Raw genomic sequence first — 19,998 nt, forward strand, 5'->3', positions numbered from 1 at the left:
TCCAGTGAAGGCCAGGGACCCATATTATTCTCCAAGGATGTTCCAGTTGCTGTTAGCATCGCATAAACCTTTGACTTAAAAAACTATATAAAGATAAATGGCTCAAATTTACTTTGAGGATAAGACAAAAAGGACTGGATCCAGCTACTGCACCAGTTTCCTGAATACTTCTGTTCTTATCAGATTTATTTGATAAGGGATCTAGCCTTTCTACAGTAAAAGTTTACTTGGCTGCCATCTCGGCATATTGTCAAGGTCTTAGCCATTAATCTTGGCTTTTCATTATGTATCTAAAGTATTTTTTACCAGGTCCTTTCTGTCCAAATCACCATACAAGAATCTCACACTTCCTTGAGACTTCAGATTTCATTTTAGAAAAAAAAATTTGGTCATGCTTAAGAGAGCATTCAATGCAAACCTAAATTTTCTCTCCTGAAAGACTTCAATAGTGGCTATCACTGTAGCTAAGATGATTTCTAAGTTACATGTTGTTTTTTCCAAGCTACCTTGCATCATTTTCCCTAAAGAATGAGTGATACTTAGAACTGATGAAACCTTCATGCCCAAGTGGCCTCAGATCTCTTTCCACAGTATTCCATTAAAGGAGAATTCAAAGTTCATTGCTTGGGTGTTCATAAACATCTCCACTTCTACATAGATCGCTCCAAGCATACAAGGCAGGGTGATATGTTATCTGTCTTTTACCCCTAACAGATTGGGAAAGAGGATTACAAAGGTAATATTGTCCAGGTAGTTATCTGACTGTATTTCCTTCTGCAGCACTTCCAGTCATAAAAATTTACAAGTCAAACCAAAAGCTCACTCCACAACATCTGAAGTGACTTCAACAGCCATTTTCAAGAATCTTTCAGTGGATGACATTTGTGCTGCATGGACACGGACTTCTGTACATATATATTTGCCAGACATTATAAATGGGATACTATTTCTAGGTCAAGGGATTATTTTGGTGCCACCATTTTATGAGATATTTTATCATGACACCACACATTCTGTTCTGCTGGGGACATTATCCAAAGATTACAGTATATAGAATGGATCAACACACATAACGGAAGTTATGCACTTGCCTTTAAATATATCTGGTGTATCCTTATTTATACACTGTAATACACCCACCTACATGCCCCCTACCAAATTGTCAGCTGTACCTCAATCTGGAGGTTAGTCAAAGATGGACAGATATTTTCTTGCTGACTAATCAAACCTTCTTTTTTGTATAGTTTGAAAAAAGAGAAACCATGTTTTTTCCGTTGTATATATTAGATTTAGATAATGGTTTCCATTTTGGTATATTACACTGGCCTAACTTGATCTAGAGACCCAGTTCAGTGCATTCTGGGAGTAGGTGAGGAGATCAGGCTTGCAGGACATTTTGAAAGCTGCCAAGAAAAGCACAACAAGCTTCAGCATTGACCAGTCCAGGAATTACACTGTATGGACAAGGATTAACCAGCTGTATCATTTTGGTAAGTATATAATTATTGTTTAATTCTCAAGCCCTGATCTGGCTTGCTGATCCTTAGGAGTGGATGTCTTAACTTCAGTAATTAGTGGCATAAGCATTTGTGAAGATCAGCAGAATTTTATAGCTCATATATGGGAATACAGTGGCACTTTGTTTCAGTGACTTTTTGATTTTTGTGATAACGTAAAGGCAAAAACCGAAGCCACTGACCAAACTAAATGTGTCTTTTTTGCTGGACTCCTGATTTTCACTAGAAGGAAAGGGCAGTATTTTGAGTTTGTTCAAAGGAAGGGAGAAGCCATTTTACAGGCATGATTGCCAGTGGAAATAGGCATGTGGTGTTTTAAATCTACCCCAAAGTTGCAAATAGCCGATTTGTAGTTGATCTTTCCATACTTGTGACTCTATTATTTATCAGCAGCAATAAAACCCAAAGGATCCACCACAGCAGAGTATAAGTAAAATCTTTAATAACCAGAATAAGTGCTTATGAGTAATCCAACACTTTTTCAAATCCAAGTACAAAACATAAAAAAACACAAACCTATTTAAAACCACATTCAACGAATAAAAATGCAATACAGCGCACATCCTCTAGAGGGACCAGTCAATTCAATTTCCAGGGTCTACGCCCTCTAAAAACAGGCTTCAGTGGTAAAACACTATTAAGCCCAGGCACTCTATCTGCCTGCAGATCTGCAATCCAGTTTACTTCAACCTGTTCTGTTTGGTGTGAATTATCACCCCCTCTCCTGGTTGGAGCACATAACTGTAGGACCATAAATTTGAAAGTATGTCCCAAATTCTTAACATGCTGTGCCAGTGCATTATGCTTACCACCAGTCCTTATACAACGAATAGGAACATTTCCGTGTGGATATTGTAAAGGCTGTGTCTTTATAGACAGGTCTAATAAATTTCAAAGTGTGTATTGTCTGAAAGGTTTTGCCAACTGTACTACCAGGAACCTGGTTTATTTAGCAAAGTGCCAGGATGGTGATTCATTTTATGTTGTCCAAACCAATAGAATGTTGAAGCAGAGGGTCCTACAACATTGTAGAGATATAAGGACTGGTGGTGAGCATAATGCACTGGCACAGCATGTTAAGAAGAATTTGGTGCATACTTTTAAACTTATGGTCCTGCAGTTATGTGCTCTAACAGTAGATGGGGTGATATTTCCCTCCAAACAGAACAGGTTGAAGTAAACTGGATTGCAGATCTGCAGGCAGATAGAGTGCCTGGGCTTAATAGAGTTTTACCACTGAAGCCTGTTCTTAGAGGGCGTAGACCCTGGAAATGTAATTAATTGGTCCCTCTAGAGGGTGTGTGCTGTATTGCATTTTTATTGGTTGAATGTGGTTTTTAAATAGGTTTGTGTTTTTTTATATTTTGTACTTGGATTTGAAAAAGAGTTGGATTACTCGAAAGCGCTTATCCTGGTTATTAAAGATTTTACTTATACTCTGCCGTAGTGGATCCTTTGGGTTTTGTTGCTGCTGTATTTGTTGTTTACCAGTTTGGTCCTTCAGTTCTGCTACTTCTGGTTTTGTTTGTTTGTTTCCTGGTTCTACAGGGAGTAGAACCCATAGCTGATGTTTTAACTGCTACTCCATCTGCTATAATTGAACTTGGCTATCAGCCAGAAGTCACCTATGGATGGTTGTTCAGAGAACGAGGCCAGCAGTTGCTGGCAGAAGGTACTAATCTGTTCATTTCGTTAAATCTCACAAGTGAAGATTGCATGGAACTTGCTTTACCTGCTGATAAAGAAGAGCTAAAAGGTTTGTTTTTTTCAATTAGAGACTTGTTTAAGCTAAAGCAGCTGCAATGACAGTGCTATCACTTAGAAGCTTGCCTGGACCATAGGATAGTGCCTCACGGCCTCAGGGTGCTATGTTTGCCTACGTGTAGGAATACATTTCCAGAATTATTGGCAGTGGCAAGAAATTAATCTGCAGATGAGTTTTAAATATATGCAGTTATTAATTAGTTATTTCAAACCTGAAGTAAGTTCATTGACACAAAAAGTGGAAGCTACACAGACGAGGATAGCATCGAAGTTTGCAGAGGAATCTTGCGAAAATAAAATGGATGAGCTGTTATGCTCCCTGAATGCCTATGACAGTAGGCTTAAACAGATCAAATTGAAGAAGCTGAGGAGAGACTATAGTGATTTCATGAAAGGGAACATATTTGTCTGGCCAAAGGAAAGAATAAACACAAGTGCACATTGTCCCATCTCTGTTAATTCTAATAAGACTTCAGCAGATGGTATTCATAGGACTGTGGAGGAAGGAGTGATTGACAGGGGTTCTTCTAATCAAAGAGAGCACTGATTTAGTAGTGGATTGTACTGTGACGGGCTCTGCCACAACAGGTGCTTTGGTAGACAGTTTGCCTACTACACGGAGCCTTCAAGAGCCTTTATCCTCCAGAGAGAATTTGGGGACGAGACCTAAACAGCAGTACTGTATTGGCTCAGGTTTTCCAGTGTTGCCAGTGCCATTCAGACTGAAAGCCTTTCAGTCAAGGGAGAGGATAGACAGTCAAAGCAGGAAGAGGAGGAAGACAGAAGTCTGAAGGATACGTTGGTGGTGAATATCTCTGGTATTGAGTTAAGTAATGAACAGTTGACTGTGGTAAATAAAGGCTTGACATTCATTCCTGCACAACCCTTGAGACTAAGTGAGGTGGTGAAGGATTTACGGCTGTTTGGGAGCAGTATTATGTTGAAATGTATGTGAGGAACTGGAGGGGAGGATGTAAGCAACACAATGAGGCTTAGGAAGCCAAGTGTATTTGTTCCTGCCCTGCATCCTGTTGTAGATACCTTCATTAGGACTTGTGAAGGTGAGATAGTGAAAGTTGTTCATGAGCAGAAAAGGAGGGATTTTTATAATTTGACCAAGGATGAATATAAAGCTCATGAAGAACTTGAGTAGGGATGACATTATCATTAGACCAGCAGATGAACCAGCACTTCAGCACCTAATTCAGCCCCACATTCCCTCTAGATCCTTAAGATCTAGTAACCAGAACATCATAACTGTCATCAAGCATAAAAACGAAGCTGGTAAGTCCCTCTTCGCCAACACCATTGCCAAAACCTGGAACACACTACCAAGCCAAATAACTTCTACCACCTCCTTTAATCAATTCAAAAAAACTCCTGAAAACCCACTATCTAACTGGCTATGCTCATGCCACTCACCAGGCTAATCCATACCAAGAGAATTTGCCAGAGTACAGCTATGTATAAACAGTTTCTCCCCTGAAAGCTTCCAAACCCGTATACATTTACCTTATAAAACTTATAACTGCAAAAGAAAAAAAAAAATGTACCTCTGATTGTCTACTGTAAGAAATGTTAATCACTAGCATGATGTCCTGTTGTGTGTGTATATATGCTATATGTATGTTTGTTAATCACCAGCATGTTGTCCTGATGTGTGTGTGTGTGTGTGTGTGTGTGTGTGTGTGTGTGTGTGTGTGTGTGTGTGTGTGTGTGTGTGTATATATATATATATATATATATATATATATATATATATATATATATATATATATATATATATATATATATGCCGTATGTATGCATGTTCTACTTCTTTTTACTCTCATATAATGTATTGTAATGTGGAGCTTTTCTCCCCCGGGCCTCCGCTGAAAATGGACCTGTGGACCTGTGTCCAGTCGGACTTTCCTGGTAAATAAATGTAAAATAAGTAAAATAAAATAAATAAATAAAATGAAGGGGGTGCAGTTATGATCATGGCGAGTACCAAATATGAAGAGAAGATGAGATGTATGCTTAATGATCCAGATACCTACATGGAAGTAAAAACGTGTGAAGTTAAAAAGATCATTATAAATGTGAATGATGGAGTTGAGGAGCTGTTTAGGTCACGGGTGATTATGGAGGAGACATATAATTTTGTGAAGACAATGGAGCCTGTTATACCCATGATCAAAGGATTACCAAAGGTGCATAAAAATAGAATGGATCCACCACTGAGGCCGATAGTCTCTGGCAGGGGTTGGGTGACTGAGTGTATGTCAGTATGGGTTGAGAGGCATATGAAACCTGCACTGGAGTTTGCACTGGCGGTATTAATGGACATCTTCCATTTTCTGACTTCTTTATACTCACAAATGTCTGATCAGCAGCCCCTTGGGCATTCGATCTTGGTTACACTTGATGTTAATAGTTTATTTACTGTTATACCCAACAATGTGGGGATTAAAGCAGTTAATGACTTTTTGACTGGGAAGAATGCATGTGGTCCTGATGAGACTGCATGGATATGCAGTTTTCTTGAGCTTATTCTGCATAACAGTGTGTTTACATTTGGTATGAAGTATTATTTGCAGAAATAGGGTGTAGCCATGGGGACGGCATGTGCCAACACTTAAGCCAACTTGGTGCTGGCGCAGTGGAAGCAGTGCTGTATCCTTGGTCCCCATAATACCTGGAGAAATTTCATCTATTTCTACATGAGGTTTGTTGGTGACATCTTTATTGTTTGGAAGGGGTCAGAAGAACAGTTGGAAGATTTTGTGGCTTATCTACAGCAGAGCACTACTTATTTGACCTTTTCTGTCAACTATTCTACCACCTCAATAGCCTTCCTTGACGTGGAGCTATTTATGGATGCACGAGGATTTCTGCAGACCAGGACTTATAGAAAAGATTGCTGGAAGAAAACCTACTTGGAGAGGGGGAGTATGCACCCCCAACATGTTTTTAACAATGTTATGAAAGGGCAAATTATGCGTGCCTCCAGACTGTGCACCCAAGATGATGAGAATGATAGAGAGACTGTGTTTCTGCTATCATGCTGTGAAGAAAGTGGTTACTCACAGGGAGCCATAAGGATGGCATACAGGGAACGTCATGTATGGAGGCAGACCTCTGCAAGACCTTGGTTTGGTGGTGGTGGAGTTGGAAGTCCTACTCCTGAATTAGCCTCTCAGACTAGAGGTCGTATGGATATTGTGAATAATAGAGGGCGCCCAAGGTTGACTATTGGTTACAATAGTGATGTGAACAAAATTAAGAGAATTATACATGAAAATTGGAAGATTCTACAGTCAGGTGATGGCACTAAGGAGGTTATAGGTTCGGCTCCTGTATTTGGGTTCAGGAATCCACCTAATCTAAAGAGACTTATCTGTAAAGACTCTATGGGATGTTCTTTTGGGCAGTATGGTTTGGGAATACAACAAACAGGAACATTTCCGTGTGGATGTTGTAAAGGCTGTGTCTTTATAGACAGGTCTAATAAATTTCACCATCCTGTTACTGGGCGTGTGTATTGTCTGAAAGAATTTGCCAACTGTACTACCAGGAACCTGGTTTATTTAGCGAAGTGCCAGGATAGTGATTCATTTTATGTTGGCAAAACCAATAGAATGTTGAAGGAGAGGGCCCTACAACATTGCAGAGTTTTAAGGACTAGTGGTGAGCATAATGCACTGGCACAGCATGTTAAGAAGAATTTGGGACATACTTTTAAATTTAATGGTCCTGCAGTTATGTGCTGTAACCAGGAGAGGGGGTGATATTTCCCTCCAAACAGAACAGATTGAAGTAAACTGGATTGCAGATCTGCAAGCAGATAGAGTGCCTTGTCTTAATAGTGTTTTACCATTGAAGCCTGTTCTTAAAGGGCGTAGACCCTGAAAATTGATTTGATTGGTCCCTCTAGAGGGTGTGTGCTGTATTGCATTTTTATTGGTTGAATGTGGTTTTTAAATAGGTTTGTGATTTTTTATAGGTTCATAGGTAGGTACTGGGCTATCTCCCGAAGGCATGTATTAGCCCAGCCACGTTGTGTGGTTTTCACCACCCCTTTGAATGTTTTGTACTTGGATTTGAAAGAGTTGGATTACTTGAAAGTGCTTGTCCTGGTTATTAAAGATTTTACTTATACTCTGCCGTGGTGGATCCTTTGGGTTTTGTTGCTGCTGTATTTGTTGTTTACCAATTTGGTCCTTCAGTTCTGCTACTTTTGGTTTTGTTTGTTAATATTTATAGTTTCTGTTTTAGGGGAGGCACCCCAACCATCAAGCCCTTCCCCTATTAGACTATACATTCCATTAACCCTCACTGCCCTAGGATAAGAGAAGAACGAGCCAAGAGAAGAGCGAGGATCATAGCAGTCAACAAGCAGGAGTTAGGAATACATTTAATGCTTCTATCTCCCCTCACCCAAGACTTGGCTGGAAAGGTCACAAGGTAGATGTAGTCATTTGTATATTCATACCACCACCTGCAATGTATATACTTCTTCAAATGATTATGTACCCTCCCCCCATATTCCTAGTACAAGAATGATACTCTTTTAGCTATTTCCCTCAATGGACCTCTTGTGTTTGGACAGCACCAAAACCTTACTCCTGTGATGGGCAAGCCATAATTAACAATTCTTTCGCAGCCAGCTCTTCCAACATCTGAGCTTCTATTCAAGTCCAGATCACCTGAGGCATAATTAGGCCTATGTGTTATATGTTGCTGAGGCAGCACCCATATTTTTCACCTTTTACATATTTTCCGCTGTTCCTGAACCCTTATCTTGATATTTATTCCACCAGTGATTATGATAGCACATTTCATACATCCACAACTCTTTCTGTAAATATGTTAAGTCTGTGACCCTTTCTGTCTGCTTTGTTTTTCTTCTTACTCTCTATCCTATGTCTCTGAGTTAGTTCTTTTAACTTTGTTTGCCCAGATTGTGTGTCCTCCTCCTCTCTTGTCCTCTAATGTGTACATTTGTAACTTTCAATATCTGTCTTTATAATTCAGACCTTTCACTCCCTTAAAAGCTTTTAAATTCTGTGAACACCTTCTAGTACCTGGTTTTTTTCTTTTTATGTTCTCCAGAACTAGACATTGTGTTTCACATATAGTTTTGTTAGAGGTTTGTAGGCTTTTGATGTGATTTTGTATTCTCCATTGCCATTTTACGGTCTGTTTTGCCCAGCATTCTCTGACTTCAACACTGTTTTTCACCATGGTTTGCTTAATTAATTCTATGAGCAATTGTGATGCTTATGATTTTTTTCTACTTTTCTGGTCCCAGTCATATACCTTTTCCACATATTTATCCTACTGTCACTAAACTGTGTGAATGTTCATTTGCCTTTAATAAACCTTAGATGTCATCTGTCAGCCACAGGAACCTGCGGTAGTGGTGCTGCGGTAGCGTTGTCACCTCACAGTAAGATGGTGTCCGGTTCAATTCTCAGCTAGAGCATCTTCTGCGTGGAGATGTGCATGAATGGGCGTACCTTCATTGAAGGTTGTGTGTCAGGGCTGGTAACTCGGCACGTAAAAATCAACTACCAATCATTAGTGGATCGGAGTTCCACTGTGGCGACCCCTAACTGGGAAAAGCCGAAAGACACACAAAAAAAGTCATCTGTCAGCCACACCCATCTGCATCTCCATATCTCCTTGTAGACTACAGCCACATCTGCCATTGTCAGTTCAGTCTAGCAAAAGTATATGTTGTGGACTTGCATATAAATGTGTAAATATGTTTTAGAAACACTGCTTAAGTAGGAGCACAGTGCTACAGTATGTTAGTATTTAGTAACTGTTTTCAGTTTTACTTTGTAAAGCAGAGGCTAATGGTGCACTTTAACCATCACCTACCTCTCTTTCCTATCATTTTGTTTAATCCTTTTTCTCCCCACCTACATCATACTCCCTTTCCCTGTTACCAGGGGTGTAGCCTGAGATTTACATTTTTACTCAAATCTAATGTTGCTGCTCCCACTAACCACCTATCACCTCAAAAATGTACTCGACCCTCTAAATGCTACCCTCATGATACACAAGAAGAGGCGCATTATTTTCAGCTGTTACCGTATCTATTCATAAAAAGCCAGTTTTACAGGTGTATTCCTTTTACAAAAGAATTCTTTGTATACCTCTACACTGCAAATAATTAATTTATGCAGTTCTAAACATTCTATGCTTTTTGAGTTTTGACATTTGCAAGAGAGGCTCAGAAAAAAATGTATTCATTGGAGTACACAGTGTGTGCCTGGCTTCACTTTACCAGTTACACTGACTTCAGCTATGCCACTGTGTCTGCCATCCTCATGCTCCACTTAGCAGCTTCCTTTGGTATTCCTCCAATTTCCTGTACTACTGTTCACTTACAGTCATGCCTTGTGTCCCTGTCAGTCATCCTATTCACACCCATTTAAAAACTATTTTCTTTGTCTACTTCTTTCCTTGTAAAACCTATATCCCATCCTTTCCCCAGAAGGTTATCGTTGCATTACTACTTCACAGCTCTGGTAATATAGAATGTCATCTGAGTCCTCTGTACTTTCTTTCTACCCAACTTCATCCCTCCCTTCCCCTCCTTTCTTCAAATTTCTAAGGGTTGGCCATTTAAAACAGCAGGACTGTTCTTAACAAAACCACATTCGCTGAGCTTGATCAGTTTTAAATTTAGGATATTCTTTCTGTATCCAAATTGTGGCTAAAAGATGGCAATTCATTATTCCCGTTCTTCGCAGCACTTGCTCTTGTCACAGAAGAGTTTGTCCTGGACCCAGAGATGAAGGTGGTTCAGTGCTGCTATTTAGCCCTAACATTTCACAGCAACTTCTTCCTCCTCAGTCATAGATTACAATTATGTTTTGCTACTGAAATTCGTTTTAGGAAACCAAATTGTGTTACCTCTACCTTTCAGTTGCCTTTTGCAGCTGGGATTATCAGTGTGACTCTAGCATCTCTGTCTCACAAGTCAGATGTGCAACTATAAATTATATGCACGCAAACACACACACACACACATATATAATATATATATATATATATATATATATATATATATATATATATATATATATGTGTGTGTGTGTTTATATATATATATATATATATATATATATACACACACATATATATATATATATATATATATATATAAATGTGTGTGTGTAAATATATATATATATATATATATATATTTGGGAGAGGAAACCTTAGACATCAGTGTTAGAAATTAGTATCGTAAATCCTCGAGTATTTTTGAGCCAAAGTGCAGTGACAGCAAAATGCCTCTAGATGTCTTCAGACCAGACTGTGCAGTAGCAGTGGATGGTTTGCCACATTAAACAACTCCAGAATGTTAGATTCCTCTAGTCATCTGATTAATTTTAAAAGGGAAAAAAGGAAGGCATTTGTCAGTGCTGAATGCTGGCTTACACTGATGTTGAACTGCAACATTAGTTGTTAAAGCTGTGTGATCTGCAAAGTGACTCAGTTCTGTGTTTAGCACTGTTAATAGCGCATGTAGGCAAGGCAGGAATATGAAAAACTAAGTCACGGTAAAAGAGAATACTGCCTGCCACCCATTATCCTTGTGTAACATAAGATTTTGAATATACTGGGAATTGTTGACTTATTTATTTATTTTTATTTTATTGCCATTTGTTAAAAATAAATAAGTCAGCAATTCCCTGTGTATTCATAATCTAATGTTGCACGAGGTTTATGAGTGGCAGGCACCTTTTCCATTTACCAGCTGCCCCGTATGTTTATTGACCGCACATCTTTAACCACTGTTGCTGCAGCCCCTCTCTAGTGTAGACACATTTCAGCATTGACAGATGCATGTTTATGCTTAATGATGTGTTTTCTGTTTTCTTGATCCAATCAGTGTAGCTTGCATTGTTGTTCTTTTGTTTCTAATTAAGAAAACAAAGGGGGCATTTATGTCACATCTTACCTGAGATACTTTATGGAGAAAATTAAACTCTGTGGACAGACTGACCGGTTGACACTATCCTTTTCACAAAAGACAAATCAGAACTTCTGTAACAAAGCAAACTGTCAGTGAATGCTTGATAGATGATATTGCTTTCTGCAACAACAAATTTAATAAAATTTTGTAAGGACCTGTAAAGATTCTCCTTACTTGTAGATTATTCTATTGTATATTTTAGAGGCTGCCACATGGTTTAATGTCTGCATATTTATTAAATATTGCAAGCTGGACAAGGCAGTGTAAATTCACCATTCTGTATTAGCCAATATTTCTTACATTTATGATTTCTGCCTGATAGTTATGGTTTAATGTTACAACATCCCTAACTGAAAGATGGTAGCTCAGTTCAGCAGTTCTGCTTCTATGACTTACTGTTAAAGCAACCCTTACTGAACATGATAGCACTTATCTTTGGGTATGCTCTCTCTAAGAGAGATTAGCGTGGTCATTTTAGCATTGGCAAACCCACCAACACCATACTTGCATACATGCACATTCATTATCATTAAGAGTTTGGATTTTGTATCACTTCTTTCTTTCTAAATAGTTTTCTGGTTTACAGCACAATTCCATTATACAGTTTAGTGTTTTAGTGCTCGTATTAGATTATTAGCATATTATTTGCCTACTTCATGGATACATGTCACACGGTTGGACTTCTTACTCAGAAAAACTGAGGTTGGTTCAAGGCAACGCTAATTTTATTGAGGACATGTGACAGCTGATGTCACTTCTAATTCAGTCAGCGCTGGCTTGCACAACAGGACATATTCAGCTAAGAAAAACCTGTTCCTGTTTCCTGTAACATCACTGTTGTGTAAGCCCACATATTGTTATTTACTGCTTTAGTGATTCCTCCTTCAAAGATCTGCTGTTATAGCGAGTATGCTCATGCAACTGTAATTTCTTTAATGTTTGGTAGTACTTAATTTTTGCTTCTAATTTTGTTTGCTGGACTACTGTAAATCCCCTCACTTTACTGAACTTAAAAGACTTTTAATGGTGTAATCCATTACTGTTCTGAAAAATCATGCCAATATTTTTTTTTCAGTTGGTATATACTGGAGTTCTGGTTCTGTGCTATGTCATTTACTTTACAAAATTCTTGAAGTCACCTGAATCCCAGAAGAAATCCTTCCCTTTTTCTCGGCTGACAGATTTTTTACCCAAGTTTCCCAAGAACCAGGTAATTGTTAGACATGCCCTTGCTTGTGCTAGATTCTTTAATTTTTTTCAGCAATTTTGTTTTAAGAAATGTATTAACTACTGTTAGATGAAGAGTTTACTGTGATGTTTGTATGATGTAGCTTGGAAAAAGTTTGCCATGAAATTGCAAATAAAATGTGTGCCTTGCATATTTTTAGTAATGACCATGTTTTATGAACCAAATGGAGAAAATAGTCTAGTTTTAAGTGAGTTTGACAGTGTTATCTCCACAGTTTAATGTTTTGAATTGAACTAAAACGCTGCTTCATTAAAGCCACATGCTGTGAAGGTCTCTTTAAGATTTCAGTGTAATAAAGTAGGATAGTTTTCGTTGCTGTCTAAATGTTGAAATTGTAATGACTACATTCTACTAGCCTTGAGTTTTAATATGTATGTACAAACATACACAGACATGTCCTACAACTAAATACAGATTCAGACTCACTGGCAGATTCTTTTGGAATCAAATAAGAAACCGGGTTTGAATGACTATATTTCCATTAAGCCCATATTAAAACTCAAGGCTAGTAGAATGTAGTCATTACAATTTCAACATTTAGAGCATTTGGCGTTAATAAAGAAAGTTTTTATATCAGCGTTTTCCATCACTTGGTACTTGGATATTTATTGGCTCGATCCCTGAAGCTGTGTCTTGGTTGGATTTTGTTGTTTACAGCTTCCCTCAGCTTGGTGGAAAGTAGGATAGTTTATGTTCACTTCCAACATTATTTAGTTTCTCTACCGTCGAAGCACCATTAAGAAAACTTAAAAACTCATGGTAAGATAACATAATAACCAAAGAGTAAAACAACTGTAAATAAAACAATATAAAGTTAAAATACACAAATAAGTAATAATATAATAGAGAAAATTATATTGGAGCAAATAAATATGATGTAGATGTTGAACCAAAGTAGGGGAAAATGGAAAAGACTGATCAGTAGTACTTTCTCTGGTATGGAATGGTAAATTCTTTTGATATGCCTGATATACCTTTAGTTATTAAGTGGCTAGGTAGAAGGTTTTTCTGACTGCTGTTACTATACATGGTGATTGAAGAGTAAGGAGCTTTCTCAAAAGGTGCCAAAGTCTCTTGACACCTTAGCAGTAGTCAGTAGGATGCTGTCTGTGCTTTAAGCTACTTTTAAGATTTGTTTGCCAGAGGTAATATTCTTTGCATCTCGTTTATGCCCATTTCTACTACACAACAGATTTGTATGGTCAACCCCTGCAGTAATAACACAGTATTGGATGCTGAGCCAACAACAGTACCCAGCATGCAACCATTTGCAGATTCATTTAGTCATATGTTTGTGTTAGTGTTTTGGATTTCCAAGAAGTAGATGCTGAACAAAAAGGGTCTGAGTGCTGAGCTACAAAAGGAGGAGTCTCAGTCTATATTAACAACAAGTATAACTCTAGGTTGGTTAAACAGGATGAGGGCCTAGAATGTATCCACATGCAAATCACCATAGACAAAGTCCCATACTATATCCTAGCAAGCTATGGATCACCATCTGTGTCCCTAGAATTCCATAGCTGGTACCAAGACCTACTGGAGACACTCACCATTTAACCAAATACCCTTTTAATAGGAGACTTAAATTACCACTGTATAGACTGGGAAACATATACTGCCTAAAGCTCACAGGCACAATGTTCCTGGACTATATTAACACACATGCCCTTGACCAAATAGTGCACACACCCACTAGAGGTTCAAACATACTGGACCTGATACGCACCAGTATGGGAGAGTGCTACCCCCAACAACCCTCCCCCCCAGTGTTATGACTAATGGTTAAGGTGTTTGCCTTACAAATGCAAGGTGCAGGGTTTGGGTCTCACAAAGGATAATTGGCTAGGCTTAAAATGGCTCATAAGGGCAGTTAGCTTAGTACTAACCTGAACCTGAACCTGAACCTCACTGCTGAAGTCTGGTTACAAAGCTGTCTCCTTTGAAATAAAAATCAGCCTTTTAACCCCAGCAAACCCTGTAACAGTTAGGAATATTCCAAAGCAAACTACATCCTGTTAAGTGATAACTTGTCAAAATTCAGTGCCCATCCCAATCCAGAGCTCACAGCAGCCTATGCAGAATTGTTCACAGAACCCATGTGCAACCAGGTAAATAGCTTTATAGAAGCTAACGTACCCACTAGAAGCAAGTCCAAAACAAACTCTAAAAACAAACCACACAAGTGAAATCCTAACCATAATGGCTACTTTCCTGCTCTCTCATGGAACAAGCTTCCTATGACTCTCAGAAACTCCACCCACTCCTCTGAATTCAAGAAAACTCTCAAAAGATACTTTAACAGCACCTGGACCTGTCACTGTACTCATCCCACTTGAACCCTTCCCTCACTCCTTTGCTATCATCTCTTTTCCTCCCCTCTCTGCTCCTAAACTCACTAACTGCTTTGAATAACACAATCTTCCTCTGAAGACAACCCTATGTGTTATATGCAAGTGCTTAGTCACTACCTAATACTAAACCTACTACTCGCATTAAATGCATCTGTTGTTGATTAGCCTTACTTTACTGTTGTTACATTTGCTTAACTGCTTTTTTTGTATATTTTTTTTACTGTATTCTTACCTCAGTCTTATAATGTTCTTGATTTATTGTACTGTGGAGCTTGTAAATTCTCTTAACTGTTTTTACTATCTTATTCTATACTTCTTTCTGTATCTCATTTCAATTTTGTTGTTTTTCTTGATTGTTATACCATGGAGCTTTTCTCTCTGAGCCTCCACTGAAAAAGGGCTTTTGCTCAGTTGGACTATCCCGGCCAACAAATGTCAAATAAATAAATAAAAATAAATGAATAAATAATAGGGTATATTACAAAAGGAAAAAAAAGCCATGGCTAAAATCAGGAAGAGCAACTCCTACAATGATAGGCGCTCTGTAATTAAACTAAACAAGAAATGAAGTGAACTAATTATGTCCAACAAGGCCATTTACAAGGTCAACATAACCACACAGACTAAAGATAACCACAAGGCGTTCTACAGCTATGTCCAAAACCTCAAATGCAACACAGATCAGTGTGCCGAACTGGTGGTCAGTAGTGCAGCTTTCAATGAGCAGAGTGACGTAGGAAATTTGCTCTCTGACAAATTAATCTCAGTCTTCACCCCTTCCTCCCCCTGAAATACCTACCAGCACCTCCCCAACTATTAATAGGATACAGGTCCTTCCTAAATCCAAAAACATGAGTCTGTATTACTTTGTCGAATCACAGATGATCAGACCTCCATTTGTCGAACACCTTTTAATCGAAACCGCTAATCATTGAAAGGAGTTTTAATTAAAGTTTTTCCTAGGTCAAACCAGTGGTTGGCTACAATCTGGTATTTGCCCTTTTTTCCACTGTAGTGCGATCTCGGATTTGGTATATTTAGTTGGCGGGTGTGGTGGTTGCAGCCCCCACATTGTGGGGTGTGAGGGTGAAGCCCCCCACCTGGGTAGGTTAAGTTTTATTATTTTGTTCATGGTTGCTAGGGTGGCCTGTTGTTGGCTTGCCCTAGGAAAAATTTCACTAAAATCTCTGTTCGATGATTGGTGGCTTCGATAATTAGGTGTTCGATGACTAGGGGTTTGATCATAAGTGATTTGACAAATTGATATAGACCCCAAAAACACAGCCTCAATGGGCCCCGACAATATCCCAAGATGCCTCGTTAATAGCTGGAATCATGATCTGTCAGGTCCACTTGAGTCACCCGTAAGCTAGAGCTTCAAAACAGGCTTTGTACCATGAGAATGGAGGGCTGCAATGGTTATCCCACTTCAGAAGGGTGGACCATCAGCTCACCCCAGAAATATGCAAAGCCATTTAACAAATTATCATGGAAATCAACAAAGACACAGGTAAACCTTCAGACACTGAAGCCACCCTAGGGTTGCTTTATCAGGGGAAGGTCATGGCTACTAAACATGGTGAACTTCTTTGAGATGGTCACCAAGACAATGAATGAGGGGAAAATGATGCAGACCACCTCCATCGACCTGGCTAAGGCATTCAGTACAATACCTCACTTGGGTGTAGTTGACAGACTCACTGAACTGGGCATAGATAGGGCTCAGGAGGTCAGGATTGGTGAGACCACTTACACTAAGAGACTGGTTGCCAGCAGAGTACCTCAGGGCTTTGTGCTAGGACCACTCGTATTTGATGTCTACTTCTCAGAGATAAAAGGTAATGTCAAGGGCCTTTGGCTTACCAAATTCGCAGTTGACTGCAAGTTGGGAACTGTCATAGATTTTCACCATGATGCAAACATCTTACAAGAGGGCTTAACACAGGCAAATGACTAGTGGCAAAGTCACGGATTAAAACCCAATGCTAAGAAATACATTGTAGTGCCTTTTGTGAAAATTGCCACCCAGGCTAATTACTCCTTCGTTAATATACCCCTAAGAGTTGAACGCTGTAGTCAGGGATCTTGGAACATATGTAGACAATAATCTGGCCTTTGACCAGTATGTGGCAAAGGTAATAAGAAAATCATTCTCTGTTGCCCAACATATAATTAAATGAATGGCATCCATGTCCAAGGAAGTCATAGTGGCACTTTGTTCAGCCCTTATCTGACCCATCAAGTATAATGCCCCATTCGGTTTGTACCTGACCAGTCATATACAACAGTTGGAAATCCACAAAGATTTTTTACTAGGAGAATCCGGTGTATAAACACATTGTCCTTTATGGATCATCTTAAAGCCCTAACTCTATACTCAGTCTCCTACCGGTCACTGAGAGGTGATCTATGCTTGGCATGCAGGGGTATAACGGCAGAAGTTTTTCACAAGATCATCATAGGATCATAAGAGGTTACTAGGCTAATGTCCCTGGGGCCCTTTCAAGCCTAGCCAAGAGTTTATTCCCAAAAAAGAAACCTGTCAGCACCTGTCACCCCTGTCAATGAGGGACACAGGTGGAACCCTTGGGACAAATTTGCAGTTTCCCATCCACTCATCAGGGTTGTGCTTGAAGAGGGTCAGTGGCGTACTCTGACATGTATGGGAAGTCTATTCCAGAGACAGGGCAACCTCTGGGAGACAAACCTGCCTTTCCAGCAAGTTTTGTTAATGTTGCATATTAGATTTAGGCTTTTTGAGCGGGTAATGCGCAAGGAGTTAGACTTACGGATATGGAGCATGTCTAGTAGGGCAGGGTCTGAGATTGCATTGTATGCGAGACACAGATCACCTCTGAGCAATCTGTACAATACAGAGTAGAGTGAGAGTGATTTGAGCCTGTCCACATAGGACAGGTGTTGGAGTTCATGGATTCTCTTTGTGAGGTATTTCTGTGGGCTTTCCAGCTGGTGCAGGTGTTTGGAGAGGTACATACCAAACTGGGCATTGTATTCAATTATTGGCCTAATGAAGGAGGAGTACAGAGAGTTGATAACCTACTTTTTTGGATGCAATCCTTTTACTTATGAGATAAGCCAAGTAAAAGGCTTTTCTGACCACTGCCGCTACATGACGGTCGAATGTGAGATTGTTGTCAACCTGTGTATCCAGGTCTCTCACCACAGGTTGTGTGCTTAGGGGGTTACTGTTGAGGTGGTAATCAGTAGGGGCTGTGTTTTTGCTGAATGGTATGATAATACATTTTTTTGTGTTTAACTTAAGGCCATGAGTTTGGCACCAGTCGTTTTTTGCTGTGAGACCCTCTTGTAGTATGTTAACATCATTTGGGGAGTCAATGACAGCACCCAATTTAGAGTTGCCTGCAAACTTGGTCAGCCACAGGCCTTTTGTCTTTGCTTGGACCTCTGAGAAGTAGATGCCAAACAGTAGGGGTCCCAGGACAGATCCCTAGGGAACACCACTAGTGACAGGTCTGCTGTCGGAGGTGGAGGCACCTACTTTTACCTTGAGCCAGTTGGCCACCCACCTGATGAGTTCAGGATTTATGCCAAGTTGTGTTAGCTTTTTGATGATGCCTGAGTGGGGGATTGTGTCAAAGGTTTTGGCCAAATCAAGGTAAGCTGTATGTACTGACTTTCCCTCATCCAGGGCCTTGGTGACAGTCTCAGAAAAGTCAATCAGGTTCAACAGGCAAGATCTGCCCTTGACAAATCAGAAATGGGTGGGGTCAAGTGCTTGGAGATTGCCTATTTCCTTGTTTATGAGGTCCATAATAATAAGCTCCATGGCTTTACAGATCAGACTTGTCAAGCTAATGGGGTGATAGTTGCCAGGGTCAGTAGTGGCACCACCTCCGTGCAAGGGGATTACAGTGGCAGTTCACAATTCTGCTGGGATGAAGCCTGCACTTAGGCAGTGGTTGAATAGGGTTAAAATGCAAAGGTAATTCTTGTTGGAGATATAGCAAAATACAGCCTAGGATGCTATCAGGTCTCATGGAAGCTTTGTTCTTTGCTTTGAATAGGGCCTTTAATACTTGATCTATGGACATGTGAGGTGAGGGACAAGTATCAGGAATGTCAAATGGGCATTTGGGGGGGACAGGCGGATGAAGTTTGCACTGAACCCATCTGCTAGCAGGTTGGCTAAATCAACAGGATCAGTAAGTGGTACCATTAAGAAGTAATTCAGAACAAACCTGGGCTTTGCCATGAAGGTTCCTGACATAACTGAAGAAGGCTTTGTGGTTTCTCTTTGTTATAAAGGCTATTTTCAGTTCATAATTGGCTTTGGAGGTTTTCACTAATGATCTAATTTGCTTGTTGAGGCTAAGGATGGAGTTTTTCCAATTGGAAATTTGTACCTTTTTACCCTTGGACAACAGTTTCTTCCTTTGTTGTAAAGCCTGTTGCTAGAGGATATCCACCAGATAGACTTGTGTTTCCTTGAGGAGCAGGTTTTAGTTCTACTGGGTATGGCTGAGTCTATGCAGTTGTACAGGTGTGTGTATACTGTATTAGCATACTGTTCAGCATAGTTGTCTGCATCCTCTGGGAGGGGGGTGGAGGTGTGAAGCTACTGATATCCTCCCTTAGGAGGTTGTAGTCAGGTTTTGAGAAGTTTTTTGCTTGGTTACGGCTGGGGGGTGTTGAGCAGGATAGAAACTTCAAATGAGACACAGACTGATGGTCTGATCTCACCAAGGAAGAAATTACTATGGGGCTGGTGCAGCGGTTACCCATGTTGGTGAGAACCAAGTCCAGAATCTTATCTTCCCTTGTGGGGTATGAGATGAACTAGTCTAGTGCATTTGAATTGATGAAGTCAAGGAATCGTTGGGTGAGTGCACTAGTCCAGGAATAGTTCACCCAGTCTATGGTGGGGTAGTTGAAATCACCAAGGATCAGGGTGTTATGATGGAGTCAAGTAGGTCCAGGTAGGAGAAGTGGGTGTCCTGAGTCATGGAGGGGGGTCTGTAGCTGGCTATATCTTGGATGGGTGTCTTGTAACTGTCAGTTGCACCTGGAGTGGTTCTAGTGCGGCATGCTGGCAAATCAGTCCTGGAGGTGTGCTTGTCTTTAATGAAGATAGAGACTCCACCACCCTTAATCTTC

The 19,998-nt window shown here is 39.8% G+C and overlaps 1 protein-coding gene across 1 annotated transcript in view; it reads left to right on the forward strand.

Annotated features, from left to right (window-relative positions):
• Positions 1–19,998, forward strand: part of RFT1 (RFT1 homolog) — an 871,244-nt gene that overhangs the window by 254,100 nt on the left and 597,146 nt on the right. Inside the window, exon 6 of the mRNA XM_044078176.1 lies at positions 12,338–12,472. Coding sequence (XP_043934111.1) covers positions 12,338–12,472 — 135 coding nt within the window. The remainder of the gene's footprint in view (positions 1–12,337; positions 12,473–19,998) is intronic.

The sequence above is a fragment of the Protopterus annectens genome, chromosome 7.part0 (genome assembly GCF_019279795.1).
Source record: "Protopterus annectens isolate FY-2018-M chromosome 7.part0, PAN1.0, whole genome shotgun sequence".
Lineage (NCBI taxonomy): Eukaryota > Metazoa > Chordata > Ceratodontiformes > Protopteridae > Protopterus > Protopterus annectens.